We start from the raw sequence: 18,876 nt of genomic DNA, 5'->3' as shown, positions 1-18,876 counted from the left end.
CTAGTAGAAAATCTAAATTTGTTTTAAACATTTTGTCTAATAATCAAACAAAACAAAAATTACAAGATAAATGAAAATTAGCAACTCAGTTTGATTGCTTTTTTGACTAATGTACACATTTCTGAGACGATTAAAGTTTGGGATGAGGCGTTTATTTACACTCGGGTTTGGAAAGTTATATGTCTACTAGTAGACAATCTATATTTCACTTTTCTAGTTCATAAATAACAGCAAAAACAATAAGAAAATTGAAATAACAACCCGAGTTTTATTTCTATAATCACATTTCAGAAACGTTGACAGTTGTAGGTTAGGGGTGAAGTTTTTTCATACACTTATAATTCTTTAAAAAGGCGCCAATAATTTGAACTATCAGAGATGGTCAGTCTTACAAATATAGATTAGAAAGTTATGTTCCTTTCTTAACAAAAATGACATTGGCTACACTTGAATATTAGCTGCTACACAACATAAGATTTTTGTGTCTAGATTAGATTCGACAGTTTGGCAATATTGTGGCCTGACAACGGCTACAACTCAAAAACTAGGAAATTGCAAATTTTGGACCAATTCCAAACCAACACCCCCAGCTTACGCGTCAATCAATACACAAATAGATACTTGATCGATAAATAAACATTCTAAACGCCAGAATTTTACCACAAACGTCATTTGCACAGGACGTGGCGATAGATACTATAGTATAGAATAAAACCCACAACGGATACTCATAAACCCCCATGCGGATCCTCACGTGCGTTGTAAGCATGGGGAAACCAGGATACAAAATAGGATGTTTGGTATACAGTTAGAGCATGCCGCATTCCGACAAAGATATTCCGGCCGGGGCATTACTACTTGTACGGGGTTGAATAGCTACACAGAGCAAATCTAGCTTCGCGGCACTTCAAACTCGTGAAAAGCCCGTGTTAGCCCAGCCTGCTTCGGTAAACTCCCGTGTTTGGTTAGCGCGAGTAACGCACACAAAACCTAGCCTGTAAAGGTGGCAGCTACACCGACAAGCGTTACTGTATTTCTGGCTACCATTTTTACGCTGTGGGTGATAACTGTGGCACATTATTTGTTGTGGGGTGTCACGGCGTATGTATTCACCCAAGCGGAAACACATTATACGTTTCACGTCACAAGTGTGTTTTACGGCTTCGGCCATGTTTTTTTTTTTTTCCAAACGGACAGGTGAATCGTACACGTGTTGACAGGTGTACTGAACAATTGTTGTACACAAATCTAACATGGGATTTCCGAGTCAACGCTATCTGTCACACTGTGAGAGTCGTGCACTCATACTGGTAGAGGGGACTACAAATTACCGTGGGTAGGAAGGCTAATTTGTTACCAGCGTCCCACGGGACTTAGATACTCGAGGAGTGAAATTATTTTTGTGGGTTTGCCCGGGAGCGTCTTATCAAGGCATCAAAAGTTTGCGTTACAGGGCAACCGCCTGCATGGGGTGCAAAGTTTAATGGTGGTAGAACGACCCTCAAAACGCCGTATAAACGGATAAGAAGAACCCCCAAACATCACACAATACAGTACAGTCAGATGGCACTTATAACGACTTTTCAATCTACCCGGAGCTCATTAGATTACCTTTTGTCTTTCAGTTTGCATATTAATGAGATTGATGAGAGTGAGGGGGTTGATTTGCATACATTTCATGGACGTTCTGTCATGAAATCAACGACCTGATAATAATAGCGGCTCTCGTTACAAAGGTTGACTCGTATTGCCCCGTCAGGCTCAAACACGTTTGGACATGAATTTTGTCCTTGAGAATTTCAAATATTATGACAGTTAGCCTACATCACATGACGAATTATACATCGTAGGACCAAAAATAGAATTGCTGGTACTACATTTTATCGCCATCTCTCACCCCCTTAAGAGTGTTAATGATGGAATACTAGAGGTAGTGTCATTGTAGGGTAATTTACGGAGAGCCGTTTGGCATGTTTCACCTCGCCGTCTTTTCCTGACGAAGCAAGTTAAGTCAGAGAGCCGCGGGTCTCCGGGTGGATATTTAAGTACAACCGTGTTCGAATCTAGTCATCCATCAAATCTGCTCACATACACGCCAACGGAAGCCCCGCGCCGCTCGCCTGATCATAACCATACATTACAGGAGAGACTCGCTATCCAAGATTGTATCCTGTACATTTCCAACCCTTTTCTTCCTCTTGGGAAGTAGAATCCTATATAATATTTCTAGCACAGAATGTCACTAGAAGCCCTCCCACGATGTTGGAGCCAGTCGTTGTACAAAGAGAGAGGAAAATTAAGACACAATTTCTGAGCATAACAAAGGTAATTCTATAATTTTTCAAACCTCTTCTTTCTTCTTGGGAATAAAAAGTATGACTCTATGTGATAATTGTAACACAGAACATTGCTACAAGTAACCCTAGACCACCCCCCCCCCAAAAAAAACACACACACATATGATTTTGGAGCTAGTCGCTGTATACGAAGAGGAAGGAACGTTACGATACAATTTTGGGGCATAAAAACAAAGGCAACGCTAGTCTGCAACCTTAATGTTGAATTACTACACCACCTAGATAGAGTGGGTGAATCATACTGAAGCGTACGCAATCTTGCCACGCCATTGCATAATTGCTACTAGCTATGTGCATGTGAGAAGGGCTTTGTGCCCAAGCTAAGGGAATGAAAATTTAATAGCCAGTGCGTTGACCCCGAATAATATGCACAGATTCCACGGTAATTGCGAAACAAGAACGCTTAAGCTAGGGGCATACATTTGCGCTCAGGGGTCCACCATTAGCGTTCTATTCCCCCGAGAATTTTCCCCTCGCTGTCCCGGTTCTACATACAATATACTATAACCACGCTAGCGTATCACACTGCACTACATACCCATATAAGTACGGTGTGGCTATATCAGGCTGGGCAGGTTTCACACTACGTTAGAGGTGCCCTTTATAAAGGTGACATCCAATACAAGGCGACTTCGCTTCTTGTTGAGTTCTACTCACCAAAACAACGAATATAAATGAAGGTAGGGTGAGGTACAGGCATAAGATGTTATAGAAAATGGCAGCCGTAGGGTGTTAGAGAATAAAATCAGAGAAAAACTGTATAGAATGTGGACCTAGGTTGTCGTACATGTGTGTATTGAGAGTGATTTTCTCTTATAAGAGAGCAAAACGCTCTACTATGAAATAAACCATGCGTATTGCACAAGTTTTATTCATGCTACGTTACTATAGTGTATTCCCATGGTTGTACTGAAAACCGTTGCCAACGGTTGAGATTCAAATTACAGAAAAGGGTATGATTTCGGCGAGTTGAAATACGGTGCACAATCATAAAACTGGTCATAAATGACTGGATAGTCAGTCCCTGCGACCAACTGGATCAGAGAGGTTCTGCCACAAAATTTGACAGGCGGAAAGGGGATTGATAGAACCCCATACATACACAAAGTACGCAGAAGGGCAATAAAAGGCCGCATAGAAATCCTCTGATTTTTAAGGAGAGCACAGCGTTGCTTCGTTAGTATTTTCCTAACACCCTCCCGACTTGTTCATAAAAATGCATCACTAAATGAGCTCGTAATAAAAATCAGAATTTCTGAATGAATAACAACGTCTCAAATCGCAAGCGTGTATGCAATTTTTACCATTACTATATTTTCTCCTTTTTTCATGCACTATTCCCATATACACACATGCTTCACAACTAATACTACAATACGCACAAAAATACATAACGTATACACAAGAAATATATAATCAGCGCTGCCGTATCGTCACCGACGTGAACACGAATATAGGTCAACGCGCATATCTTTACATACGAGCCGGCCTCAGCGTTAATAATGTCGGTACATTCCTGGCCCAGCCGCCTCTTTAATTCCCAACAACAAAAGCTGGGGTCACGCCGCCTCGGAGGCAAGCTTGTGACGAACGTATGCTAATATCCAATCTTGTTTGGTGTAATGTGTGCCTTATATTGTTAGAACAGTTCTGAGAACGTATGCTAATATCCAATCTTGTGTGGTGTAATGTGTGCCTTATATTGTTAGAACAGTTGTGAGAACGTATGCTAATATCCAATCTTGTGTGGTGTAATGTGTGCCTTATATTGTTAGAACAGTTGTGAGAACGTATGCTAATATCCAATCTTGTGTGGTGTAATGTGTGCCTTATATTGTTAGAACAATTGTGAGAACGTATGCTAATATCCAATCTTGTGTGGTGTAATGTGTGCCTTATATTGTTAGAACAGTTGTGAGAACGTATGCTAATATCCAATCTTTAGTGGTGTAATGTGTCCCTTATATTGTTAGAACAATTGTGAGAACGTATGCTAATATCCAATCTTGTGTGGTGTAATATGTGCCTTATATTGTTAGAACAGTTCTGAGAACGTATGCTAATATCCAATCTTGTGTGGTGTAATATGTGCCTTATATTGTTAGAACAGTTCTGAGAACGTATGCTAATATCCAATCTTCAGTGGTGTAATATGTGCCTTATATTGTTAGAACAGTTCTGAGAACGTATGCTAATATCCAATCTTGTGTGGTGCAATATGTGCCTTAAATTGTTAGAACAGTTCTGAGAACGTATGCTAATATCCAATCTTGTGTGGTGTAATATGTGCCTTATACTGTTAGAACAGTTCTGAGAACGTATGCTAATATCCAATCTTGTGTGGTGTAATATGTGCCTTAAATTGTTAGAACAGTTGTGAGAACGTATGCTAATATCCAATCTTCAGTGGTGTAATATGTGCCTTACATTGTTAAAACAGTTGTGGTTTTACAATATACAAAACATTGCGACTGACACTACATGATTAGTCATAGTGTTGGTATCTACTGAAAGTCAATATTGTGCTAAATCCCAACCTTATGTTATACACTGTATCCCCAATATTGTTAAAACAGTTGTGATTTTACAATGTACAAAATATTGTGATTGACACTGTATAATAATCTGTCATAGTATCAACGTTAGCAATTGCTGAAAATATCTAAGGAAATTTGGAATCAAACATGTGCTTAATCTCAACTTTCTATGATGTACCATGTCCCTTATATTGTTAAAACAGTTCTCATGTTATGATATACAAAATACTACATCACAATCAGTTATAGTGTTAGCAATCACTGAAATATTTAAAGACATTCTTTAAAACGTGTGCTAAATTCCAACCTCCTGTCACTATGCAAAATATTACGACGAGCAAAATATGATAACCAGTTATACTGCTGGTAAGTACTGAAAATGTTTAAGAAAATTTTGAGTCAAATTCCAACCTTCTGACCTTTTATGATATACTCTGCCAGTTGTAATGTTTTATATCCTTCAATTTTGTGAAATACAAAATACGAGGACAAGCAGCATGAAATGATTAGTTATAGAGTATTACTAAGAAATTACTGAAAATATTAACGGACATTTGAGTCACACTGCTTAGTTTCCAATGACAGCTAACAATGCATAAGTCTCTCAGGTAACGATGAAGGATACTTTAGTATGTAGTAATATGATATCACGGAAGCTTTGCAAACTTTTGTGGATTATGAAAGAGATGATCAAATATGATAAACATCTACTTACAAAGTAACAATGGCATTCATATTCAGCAGCATGACAAATATCAACATTAAGGCAGAGATTATCATAACGCATGGCCCACTCATTCTGGCTTTATGTTCCCCTATCGTAAACATTAATAAAGCTCCAATTGCAACTTTTATACTAATGCTAAAATTCTTCACTTACCACAGACGTTTTATATTCATAATTGGCCCTCTTTGCCCCTTTTATGAAATTAATGTGCGTTTTAATCTGTTGACATTGAACAAACTTTCCCCTCATAAGTACGCTACACAGTAAGTAATATAAGAACATTCTCAAATAGAGCCCCAAGTTGACTATAACATACCCGTAGGAGGCATAACAAGAAAAGTTTTTCAATAGTTTTGAGATAAGTTATTATGATTATCATTCCCAAGACAGTTAAGCATCAATTGTTGGCACGTCTTTAAGTGGAGTGCGACTGACATGTTTACGATGTGAAATTTTTTCTGCATTTGTTCACGACATATTTGTTTCTAAGTTGTGTTTCTAGTAAGTTGTTTGCGTTTGAATTATGCAGAAGACGTCGGAAGTCTTTGAGAAGCTAGGGGATAGAACAGAAGACGTGTAAGACGTTCACATCAAACCGTACAGCGACTATTGACACAGGCATACGTGCCCGACCGGAGCCTTAAACAAATTGACACTACCGCTAAACGACAAACCCTCGCATACACCCACTTTTAAATCGTTTGAACATAACACCTAGCAAAATTCTCACCATTCTATCTCACATAAAAAGGAATGGGAAACCATAAACGCAAACAATCTACACGCCGTGGCCTTGTAATTTCAGAAAATCTATCAAATATATTTGTTTTTGAATGTAATAGTTTACACGAGTTTTTGCCAATACGCCTACATTTCAAACATATGAAACCGCAAGAATGGCAAAAGGTGCGTACAGATACAATAACATACTTCCTGATATTGGTTATATGGTTTTATACGTTGTATTTATACAAGTGTAGTTTTGTACCAAAGCTTATAGAGAAAGGCTATATAACGTGGTGTTACGCCGACTTGCACAATTGACTCCAGTACCTCTTAGCTTTAAAACGAGCGGGATTTTCCTTTATGTCCATTTTATGCACTCCGTTTAGAATGAACAATATAGCGTGAAAAACATCAATTCAGCTTAGATAAGGCCACTCGCTCGAGTATTTACTTTTAGCACGGTCCTTAGCTTTGCGACCCAAAAAAGGCTTAAGAATAAAATAACAAAGTTGGAAGAACGTAAAACAACAGGATTTCGGGTGTAGCGGTAAAGCGTTGGTAGGTGTTAATGTGGATATTCCGTTAGGGTCATCCTCAGCAAATATTATTTCCTTAATTGACATAAAGGTGGAATCTTACAAGGTATATAGCGAGACATAGGTTATCACTTCGCGTACTGGAATTCGACACATTGGTATAGGTATGTGCTTCACGACGCACTCTGCTTTGACGCCAAATATTTGCATTTCAAACAACCAAAATGTATCCTTAATTTGTTTGAAATCATCCGAGTGGACTCGGGGGCAGTTTCGGCTACTAATTCCGATTCGCAGGTGGCGGTAGTTCTGGTGAAATCGCCACCGTAGCGAGAGGGAAATTTAAGGGGGCACGACGCACTCACTGACATGGAAGAACATAATTATCGACATACTTCAATTTTGTACGAAGCCGTGAATTACAAATCCTTTGCAGTTAGGCGTGTCTGGCATGCTAAAAAGAAGCCATACGTTCCGTATCTTCACCAAAAGTCCCTTTCCTCGTAGCTTCGCTCTTGAGGCTTTACGGAATCATTCCTACGCGTGGTTTTAAAGTCAGGGACGGAGCGAATACGATTCTAGTTTTACGCTTCTTTGAACAAAGCGGCATCCCGTATATAAAGGTGTTACGCGAGCCTTGTGTGTGTGAGAGAGTTACCGAGCTAGAGAAATCGTTATGGCTGGCACGTGCCACACGGAAAGGGCGTTGCGACATACGCCACTTACGGGGACCAGGAAAACCGGTCTTTATATTTATACTAATTTTTTTTTACCGGACCCACATGTTAAAGTCATAACACATGCATTTGAGTTAACCGCAAAGTGCGGGTGTTCCCTGCAGGTGTTCTTTCTAAACATGTATTTTTCTCTGTAACTCTACAGAATAATTCTAACAACTTGTCTCAAAAATGTATCCAAATGCTGTGCCGCTTTTCCTCTTTTGTATAGCTCTTTGTCGTTACAGACATGTCTACTTAGCTTTCTGCTGATATTTCGTCTAGTAAGAATGACATGGTATGGGCTCTAAAAATGCTTTAAATGTTGTGGGGGCTACATTTCCTCGCAAGTTTGTAAGTTTGATATACACTTTCAAATCGCAAGCTATATTTATGCATGAAACGTGTCAAGACACCGCTCCAAACGTAAACCTACGGGGCACTCGACAGCCATAGTAAAATCTTCGGCCTGGAAAATACGATACACCCAAGTTCCTTTCATACACACACCACACACACAAAACAAATCCGCCCAAATCCTCTCTCTACATAAAAGACCACGGCACTATCTTCACCGAGCACGTGGGGAAACCCACTACAATAACATCTGAACATAACGGACAAGATTCAAACATAACCGTCGCACCACCTACGCCCCTTACAACCCTCTAGGTAATGTTCTGAATGAATTGAGTCGGAAGAGGCTATACAGATACAGCAACGAGCGCGTTAGAGATACACCTGTACCGCTATTAGTGGATATCTTTCTGATACTCGCCCGGGGCTTGGCAAGCTGGTAGCTGTATGTATATTTCTCTATCAGCGCCTGCTGCGTAACCCATGGGATATACGTGTGGTATATGATAACTGGCACCGTAGTTACATGTGCACGGACGTATTTATAGCTAATTACTGATTGTTTTGGTCAGGATTTACTTTTCTAATACTATGTATGCACTGGTATACACCGTGCATTTACGCAGTGTTTAGTGCCCTGAATTGTAGTGGTCTTTCTTTGAAGAATTGATAGTTAAGATAGCGTATTTAGATACTATGTACGCATTGATATACAGTGTATACTATTCTTACAATGTGTAAATAACGTGCATTTACGTTAAGTTCAGTGCCCAGTATTGTAGTGGTTTCGCTCTGTGGAACTCGGTAAGAATTGATAGTTACGTTAGCGGGGTTGACATAGAACGTATCCACAAATTGCGTCTGTCCCTACCCACACTTTCCGCGGAAATCTCCCCCATACGTCATTTTATGTACGCGCGTCAGTTATGATATGTACGGGGATATACGGAAGCCTGGCGGCCGGAGAATCTAGCACGTCCGCCGCCTGCTGTTTCGGCATGTGGGCCTCCCTCTTTCTCCATCTAATCCGGCGTAGATATGAGATAAAACAATGCAGAAATATTTTGACTTCCCCCAAACGGGACTTGCTTAATGAAGACCCGCCAGTTAATTAATACAAACCGCTTGGGAAAAGACACCTAGTGGGATAATTTAATAAACAAACATAGGAGGGTAGAAAATAGGGGGAATAAATTTGAGAAGTACAATTGTGTAAAACGAGGTTGGGCAGCGGGGGGAGTTTTTGACTCGGCGCTCTCGCTAGCACCCTTGTGGGACTGCGTGAAGAAAGATGAAGATTAAATAATTTTGTGCGTCCGAGTTTAGCGAGGTGTGTCCGGTGGAAACGTGGGGGCACGTTCGGTTTATGAGAAGCCAAGAAGATTGACCTGTTCGGCCGAACCCCTTACGACACCGGGGGAAATCATTGAATCATACAATTTTGCGGTGGGTGCGCCGAATATCCCGCTCTCTCCCTCCACAATGGTCATGTATACACACCACACTACTCTGCACGCGGGGAAGAATTATTGGTAGGCGTGCTACGATACCAGTTCGGCGGTTGACCCGTCAAATGAAGGGAAAAACGGTCGTCAGAAATCACGGAATGTCAGAGGAGGGCGGCCCAGCTCTAAAGCGGCGTAACCCCTTGCTATGCATGAAAACCCCGTGAAAACATGGGTGGGTACGGCTCGGAAAACGCACGAAATAATAGACCCGCCTTCCACAATGGCTTCTAATTGAAGTGACGAAGAAGGGGTGGTCTATACAGAGGCGATATCATGATAGGAAATTAGGGAGACAAGAAGCTAGCCTGGTGTCCCGCCCTATATGCCACCGGCTGACGCACTGCATGGACAAGTGCCGTACCAAATGGGGAATGGTGGCATCTGGAAATCACCCAAGCGTAAAAGGGCCCAGGCTTCAAACATCGACATGCATCGCCCTTTAGAACGCACACTGCGACAAAATATACTACCTCTCTCTCGCATACTGTAGTACTATACAATTTTGGCGGGAAACGTGAATGTGCTTCACACACACTACAAATATCGTACACCCAGGAATGCACGACGGAAATATAATGGCCCCCGATTTTCGCATGACGCCTATTAATAATACGATTTTTCATTACTCAATCCATCTTCCCAATATGCCGGTGCCAGACTGTGGCACTGTGAGTGCGCCCCGACCCGACCCCGTGAGTGTGATCATATTATTATATACTTTACAATGAAACCTCGTGCAAGGTGACAACGTAAAGCTTTAAAGATTACCTATATTCGGTAGAGATTTTCGGTACGGTACGCTCAATAGGAGAGGGCGAACATAACGGTTTTTGGGACCACCCGTATGTGTGGTGTCCCGTACCCGGACGTAACAAGGATGTACCTACTGTTAGCGGGGCTTAGGAGAGGGGAGTATAAAACATGGGCCCGTTGGGGGTATTTAGTGAGACCTTTTACAAAAACGTTGCCACGCATAGTCTTTTTTCTCTCTCTCTCTCTTTAAACAGTGTTTTATCTACGAAACCGCAAATTTTCAAAACAAACTCCCTATACGTCCGTCTGGCTCGGTTTTGGAGGCCAACCCCTTCATCCGGGTCGCATGACAAATCTTTGTTTTTGTTTTGACGTAAACGAGAAATGAATTATGTCTACCCTGTCCTCGTTAACAGGGTCTGATTGCCAGGGATTTCTGTCGATGTCAAACCACTCAAGGAAAAATGACAGAGAAAAATTAGACCTCTTGTAGTCTTCACGTGTCAGCTACCGTGGCTAGGCTACCGTGCGGAAGTGGGTACGGGGGATTAGAAAGTAACTTAAGAGAGAGAAAAGTTTGTTTTTTGTCTCACCTGCAAGCCGTAATGCGGACATCCGCTGAAATTCTGGCTCTTCCAGCCACTTGTACATCCTTCTAAACGTCTCTCTACCAGACTTCAGTTTGCTCCAAGGTTTGGGGTTGCGGAGGAGGTCGGATAAAGTTCCTTGGCTCCGACAGAGGATCTTCTGCGCAAAGACGGCCTGGGGTATGGAGTATCGCTTGAGTTCACTGGTCACCCTCTGAGCGACTTCTTTGGTGTTGATCTCTTCGACTTCTCCGGTAGAAGATGTCTTGGAGGAGCTACGGTCTCGCGACGACGCCGAGGCAGGCGGGGAGGCTGACTGGGGGTGTGGGGTGTGATGGTTGGCGTACCCGTTGAAAGTTACCACGGGGTTGGAGAGCTGCGTTATCCGATTGTTCTGGGGGTGGGGGTGGTGGAGACCCGGGGGTGAGGGGACGGGCTGGGTGTGAGGTAGCATCTGATGATCGTAGCCGTTCCCCATGAGTTTAGCGTGGTGTTCCAGACCGTTACTCGGGGGTGAGTGTCCGTAAGGGGGGATGGCTTGCTGGAGGTGCCCGGTGTGCTGCATCCCGCCTAGCCCGTTGGCCATCATGGGGTTGGAGACCGGCGAGAGACTCTGTCCCATCCCGGGCATCTTGTCGTACGGGGTCTGCATGTGGTTCATGTGTAGGTTGGGAGGCGGAGGGGGCTGGTGGTGGTGGTGGTGCATGAGGGTGAAGGAGCCGCTGACATTGGTGCGGTACTTGTCTCCCGTCACGGTGGAGATGGGAGGCAGGGGCTGCAGGGGCGTCAGAGTCGTGAAGCTCGAGGACGTGTAGGACGGCAGGCCGGCGGCGGAGCTCGCCATGTTCACCTCGCAGATCGGGACCGGGCTGATGCTCGGGTGAGGCGGGACGGGCTGGAAGGTCGGATCCTGTAGGCTCGGCGGTCGGTAGTCTTGATCGACCAGTCCCGATAAACTGTTGGAGAGACTGAGCGGCCGGCTGACGGACACCTCATTATGCGGACTATGACCGCTGAGCAGTTCAGCTGACTGCACTTGTTCGGTGCTATGGGAACCCCCGTGCATGTCCCCCATGCTGTCTAAGCCTAACTCACTCTGCATCCCTCGGAACCCCGTGGTCACCCATACGGCCAGCGTGGTAACGTTTCTGTCCTTCCTATAGCGCCTTGCTCCAAGGAATCTTTAAAGCACGCGTCCTGTGTCTTAAGAGCACCGTGAGCGTACGGAATAACGGTGCGCTGGCACCTCCATGGCAGTACGTACGTATTATGTTTAGACAGCTGGAGCCCACCTCCTGCGCACTGGCCCGCCGCGCAACTCCACAAGACCTGTCGTGACGTCACTGCCGAAGTGGGTCATGGGTAGCAGGTGGTTCGCTCTGAAATTCCGATGCAGGGTGCCTGGAAATGGAAGCAGAAAAACAATCCCTGACTACTCCCATTCATAAACCTTACAATCATGTAAGCTTTGATTTGGTACGAAGTTAATACACACGCATTAGCCGATAGAGGTTAGACATTGTATATGTCATGGCAGGTAACATAGGCGGACAGGTAACTCGAACCTGCACGCTCGCCCCCACTACGGAACACAATGCTTATTAGTAAATAAGTGCATAATCGTATACATATGCATCCCAAAAGGCGAGTTCCCTCCGCCATCTGTGGTCTCAATGCATGTCTTATTTCACGGGGGCCGCCTGGCGCTCTGTGAGAAGGGATTTATACGTGTTTGCGTTCAGCGCGCTTGTAGCCAGGCCTTTAATAAGATTGTATACGCATGAGAAGTAGTAGAAAATCCGTACTTGATCGTGTATGAACGCTTATCATATACAAGCGTATCATACAAGGGATTTTCCTAGCGTATCGTCACCTTTGTTTATATTTGTGATTAGCAAATTGTCCTCTTTGTTTTCGGTTTGTAAGTCAACTGTAGTGACAAGCGAATTCTAGGTACGGTCGCTACATTTGAACACGACCACATCTTAATAGAAAATCGACAGAAATCGATGAGGTTCACCCCAAATTGGCCGTCCTGTCTGGCTACAAATATTGAATTAAATGGTTTAACATCGCATCCGGTCGTGGCGGCCAGTTTCTCGCGTCGCCCGCCACTTCTTGTAACCGAAAAATCGCGCTTTAGTAGAGAGAGGCTCCCGCGCGTGTGAGTGTGTGCGGGAAGTACAAACCACCCTTCGGGGGCGGACGCACCTTGCGGGGGCCTCGCGTCATGTGATCAATTCCGGGGAGCCAAATCGCATCAGGCGCGCCATGCATCGCAATTCAGCGGCCCAGGCAGCGGGCTGTCGTGCACGGCAATTTATGCAAACGAGGCAAGAACAGTTCCCGGCGGCTTGCTAGGGTCGTGCTACTGGATTTAATGTCTCGTGTCGATGTCGTCCCACGGGACGCGCATGCGTAGTACCACACAGCATCCGTCACAGTTTGATAGCCCCCCCCCCCCCTCCTTCTTCTCTTTCCTAGAACGAGCCCAAGCCGTCACTGTCGGTAATACTGAGGCATTAGCTTAGAGATTGGCAGGTCAGAAAAATGAACATACCCCTGAATTGACTTCTGCTGCACCGAACAAGAAACAGAGTCCCTACGGTATATCGCCTATTCAGCAGAAGTCTGTACCAGCTCATCACACCGACAATACGAACACAAAGAACAATTATACACCAGCGTTTGTAAACCATTCACACCGGAGTTTGTATACATAGATATACGGCGAGAGGAAAAGTAGCTAACGCGCGCTCGTTTGGGTTCAGCTCGTCTTGGGAGCGTCCAAGCGTCAGGTCTGTGAGTGAAAAATGGCGTGAACCCAAGGCCAGGATTTGGGCCATAGGCCAAGCATGCAAAGCTTATACATCGCCCAACAGTCCGTGGCCGAGCCGGGATTTTCCCCTTACATTTTTAATAAGCGCGAGGCTCAATCTGCCAGGCAGGGCCAGATGCTACTGAAATAGGAACCGGGCCTTTTATTTTTAAACACTTGTGCGTCACAGGGATAGGTACACAGCTTTGCCCTCAACTTTTGAGCGCCAATTTTGGTATGGAATTCTGGAATCTAACGCAAACATGGTTAGGAAATGTGTTTTCTTATTATTCTGTAAATCCTGTACGGATGTTAGTTTCATCATCATGACATGCGCTACTATGGTAGACATTCATAATTTTGCTCTCAGTCTCAACCTTTGAGCGCTGATTTTGTCGAAAAAATCTACAGTCAGGTGGGATCGTGGTTACAAAAGGTGTTTCCTTTTTTATTCAAATTCTTGCCAGTAGTTTCCACACGTTAATTTTGCTTGACGCTACAAATCGCCGCTCAAAAATGTTTCTTTTCTACTCATCAGTGGCCAGTTGAAATAAGATCACATCGACTTACGCGTAAATTCGAAATTTTTGATCGAGTTCAAACTGTATGTTGATCAATACAATACTACGCAGGCACGCACGCCGTGAACGTAAAGAAACGACGTCGAGCGACCGCTTAAAATTTGTCGCTAACGTTTGACGTTTAGTCTATTAAGTGTATGAACGGGTAACCTCAAGTTGTGACAAACAGACGGAATATTGCCTGTCGCACAAAGTTTTAGTCTAAAGTTTTATGTTGTCTAGGATTCAGGACGGTAAAACGGATCAGCTTTAACAAGGAGTTAAGCACATAACTAGGGTGGTCCAGACAACAAGCGTTCAGGTTCAGGTGATGAACAAATCACTACCCATCTTAAGGAAACAAAAGAAACTCCTCACGATGACTGTCGTGACCGTGAAGGTTTGTCGTATTTACCTTGATTTATTGAAACTAGTACGGAATTACACTAATATTCCTCCCAAAACGCAAATAAGTGTTATTTGTTGAGTTGAGCTATAGTGAACACGCAAACGTTAGTGTTGCAAATCTCAATTTTGGTCAATTCAGATCTTTTCTTTTATTATTGCGTTGTATTTGCAACACTTCTTACATTTGTGACATGGTTCTAACCCCCTAGCTCCCCTTCTAATAACCACCCCTTCTCCAATACAGCCCGTCCTTTGTCTGAGTTTTATTTCACGCAGAAGTGACTTTAAGACAGTTGTAGAAAGTCCATTACGCCAAATTATATGATGCGGAGAGAACACGGCGCACCGTCCCCGTCAAATGTCACAATATCGCCCACTTCACGCCATCCTAGCCTGGCATTTAGCGCAGTAAATAAACATTTTGGCCGAGCGACTGGCATTTTATAGTCCCAAAAAAGTGACATTCTCGCCTAAGTGCCTGTTCTCTCTATGGTCGTATATGTCCCGCGCAAACGGACATACAATTGCGACACACCGGGAGTTGAACTTTTATGTTCTGTTCGCTCGAGTGGTCCTATAAATGTCTTGTCTGCTTCTCTCATCGCACTTCGTACGTGTACGTGACGTCTGTCCATCAAAAATCACAGCTGCGAAGAATTCACCGACGGTAATCGGATTTCCCGCCATCAATTTGGGTGAAATTGACACCAAATCAGCGGCCCATGTTGTGTTAAGAAGTGTTGATTGGTGCCCTTTTGATTGATATTTGGAGGAATCAACTCAACATCGCCGCAAATCATTTCAACCTCCCTGTCCAATCAACATCGAGAACCGCTCATCTTTCGACTCCATTTTGCTGCCCACCTTTTTTTAGGGCGTCGCACTTCACAATTTTCTTTTTAATTCTAAAATCTGGGTATTTCTACTTCAGTTTTCGCATTTTAAATCACTTCATTGTCACTTAGGAATCTGAATATGTTATCTTCTTTCAATCTATTACTTAATATATGTACCACTCACCTTTCGATTACATTTTGTTTCCCGCATTTTCTTCTAAACCAAAACTAACTAAACCAACATTTTTTAAATATGGGCATTTTTACTTCAGTAGTGGACTTTTTCAGGATTCCTTTGTCACTAAGTACTCGGTTATCATCTTCTACTCTTAATCTTACACGTGCACCACTCACCTTTCGGATACGTTTTGTTTCCCACTTTTTTGCACCCCACAAATATTCTAGAATATCCAAAATTTGTGTATTACCATTTCAGTTTTAGTAATTTTCATGACTTCATTGTTGCTTAAGACTTTTAAGTTTTATTCTATTCCAATCTAACCTTCTATGTGAACCACCTACCTTTTGATTAAATTTTGTTTTCCAACCTTTTCAGCATCAAACTATTCACAATTTTGGAAGCTGTATTTCAACAGCCGTTTTGGTAGTTTTCCTGACGTCCTTGTCACTTAAGACTTAAAAATGCCATCTTCTTCCAATGTAATCTTACACGTGTATACTCCGCCCTTGTTAAGCGCTACAGCGTGGTGGGTTATGTCACCAAGCCGTTGAGTAGAGTCCCAAGAGAGAGGGGGGTAAAATCTACAAGCGGGGTCCGGCTGCTCACGCCTACCGTTGGCTCGGCCACCTCAGCCCATATGGCCGAAGCACTGACTGGAACAAAAAAGTAATATACTCGCCTAGCCGTGCACGCTTCTCTGTAATTGGTATTTTCAGGCTGTGGCGGTTACGTGGTCCGAGTTACTAAATCATTCGATGATTCCGGACGGATGGGGGGCAACCCGGGAACGAGCCATTAACCACACCCATCAAAGTCAGGCCTGCTCATCAAACGGCAGTCTTACACTCGTTCCCAAGCCAACGTTCTCACCATTGCCATGGCAACGGCGATTACCAAAACCGCCCCGGTAATTGTTCATTCTTCTGTTTAAGATCACTCCAGATTTGAACTGAGGAGAAAAAGGGGACATAACCGGTGGAAAATGATCTTAGAAATCAAACATAAGTTGTTGTTTTTTTCTTCTTGTGCCTCTCGCCTTTTACTGTCCACAGCTGAGCTCCTGCTAGAAAATGATCTTACTACTGAAAAATAAGTAGTTTTGTCTTGGTCTTCAGTGTCTCATATTTCATTGTGGCGATACTACCGCATATAGGGTGTCCCTGTAGCTCAACTAGTAGCGGCTTCAAAGTTGAGCTCCTGGTTCCAATTAGATGGTAACTGGGAGACCCCGGTTCAAATCCTTGGAAAGGCAAATCAGTTGGGATTGCACCCGTCTGTCGGAAGGGTACCGTGTTCGAAGGGGTGCCAGGAGGGAAGGTCTAGCAACCCCTCCCTGTAATACTAAGTATACACTCGACTCTGCTACAAAAACGGCAAGGAAACTTGCTGCGCTAATCTATGTGCCACTAGGCACTACAAGGGCCTGAACAAACTACAGCCGATATTTTTACTTCACTCCAAGGTTGTCTTTGTGTTGCTGTGTGTGTGATTCCTAATACACAAAACTGGGTTACCACGCATTTTAGACCTCCTCAGCGCTGGTATCAAAGTATGTGGAACTGGAAGGGTAAGGTGTGAAGTCTGCCATCTCTACTTGCCTTTTTGATCTTTTAACCTAATTGAAACAGTCTTTAAAAGTTGGCGAGGTCGTCTTCTGCATATGGGAAGGGAGCAAAGGGTGACCTCTAGTGGATTTTCCTGTACTCCCCTGCAGGACAATGGACTTGTCCCCCTTCCCCATCCGTGCACGTGCCGAGTTGATGAAACGTTTCAGAAGTGAGATATCTGCACTCGAGGTAGTTTGCATGATTTGGAAATGAATAGAAAAGTATATAAAGATTATGCAAGGGGATTCATGTAGATATTCCATTAGCGTAATGTCAGTTCAAGTTCATACAATATAGAAGTTTATTGCAAGTTCATGCCCGTGGGCTAATTGCAAATACATGGTAAAAACATAGAGAAAAACATACATGCGTCAGTAAACTGTGTCTGACTTTGTTGTAACAATAGGCTACTGGTACTAATTACAATTGTTGGCTATATCTAAACTAGCTGGGTTTGACTTCTTTTTCGGAAGCAATGGAAGACGAAAAGTCCCACTTTTTCTAGAATTTGTGGGCTCTGTGATTTCAAGAGAAAGGTAGCTTTTTGTTCATCCGTGAGTGTGTAAAAGTAGGGGCACTTCGTGGTAACTTGTTTAAATAAACAAAGTCAAAAAGCAATTAATGATAGGAAATTGACTTGAAATACCTACAATAACCCAGTTCATGGTTTGAACCGCGCATGAGAATTGTGATGCATTGTAAATAATATATCAAAGTTCTAAGTACTCCACTTTTACAGATTGTAATGACGTGTTCCTCAACTTGATTGACGTGTGGCTATCCTCGAACGAGGGACTTCCGCTTTGTATAAGTCCCATTTAAGTGAAAGAAACCTCTATCTTCTTTTTTTTATAATTTTTAAACGAGCGCTCCTAAAAAGCTACAGTCGCTCACTGCAAGTCTTCTAGTTCTATCTGACATTCATCTTTTCCCTCTTCTGTCTAAAGATAACACTGAGTCAAACGCTAAAGAAACCGAGCTTACTTGATAAACAGAGCGGATCAGAAGGGCCCGGAGGGTCCCACACTTGAAGAGACGAATAACCGCGAGGTAGAGAAAATCACTGCCCCCAACGGAGAACCGATAGTATCGCTCTAAGAGACAGCAGTCCTGTAAAAGTGCTCACGTCAAGTGCTTTTTGAAAAGGTGACTACCAAGGTATTTCTTCTACGAAAAAGGAAGAAGGGGGAAAAACAATTTTGTTCAGACTAGAAGAATGTTTTAGAATGAAACAAGTTTATCAAAGGAACTTGTCGCGACTTAACGTTTACACTGAATTTCGCACCACGTTCTTTATCTTTGAATAGAATAGGAAGGAAATGGCGATGAGTTCATACTTAAGACAAGTACGATTCTAGCAACAAAGTCAAAAAGCAATTAATGATAGGAAATTGACTTGAAATACCTTCTAGGTTTTTTTATAGTTCTTTTCATATCTTGATCTTGGGCATATTTACCCTCATATTTACTTCTGTCAAATTCTTTCTGTCACCCTCAGAGTTGTGCTCCTCTTCCATTGGTCACTTGTAACAACTAGTTTCCATCAGAATTCCCGGTCAAGTGCACGGATAATGCTGTAGAAATCGTCCAAAATAGTGTAGACAATTACCTTCAAGTAGAAAGACCTCGACCGAAGGCAAGATCAATTGCCCTGCCAATTAC

The 18,876-nt window shown here is 43.1% G+C and overlaps 1 protein-coding gene across 4 annotated transcripts in view; it reads right to left on the bottom strand.

Moving 5' to 3' along the window:
- The window catches only part of LOC136426061 (hepatocyte nuclear factor 6-like), a 68,138-nt gene extending 55,947 nt beyond the window's left edge, over positions 1–12,191 (bottom strand). For 2 of the 4 annotated variants that reach the window (XM_066414993.1, XM_066414994.1), the window contains exon 1: positions 10,811–12,191. In XM_066414993.1, coding sequence (XP_066271090.1) covers positions 10,811–11,906 — 1,096 coding nt within the window. In that variant the 5' untranslated portion in view covers positions 11,907–12,191. The remainder of the gene's footprint in view (positions 1–10,810) is intronic. The other 2 variants (XM_066414995.1, XM_066414996.1) reach the window with 1 other exon arrangement.
- Positions 12,192–18,876: the final 6,685 nt, after the last annotated feature.

Source organism: Branchiostoma lanceolatum, chromosome 19 (genome assembly GCF_035083965.1).
Source record: "Branchiostoma lanceolatum isolate klBraLanc5 chromosome 19, klBraLanc5.hap2, whole genome shotgun sequence".
NCBI classification, from domain to species: domain Eukaryota; kingdom Metazoa; phylum Chordata; class Leptocardii; order Amphioxiformes; family Branchiostomatidae; genus Branchiostoma; species Branchiostoma lanceolatum.
The sequence above is the reverse complement of the archived record's forward strand: the minus strand, read 5'-3'. Positions and strand labels throughout refer to the sequence as shown.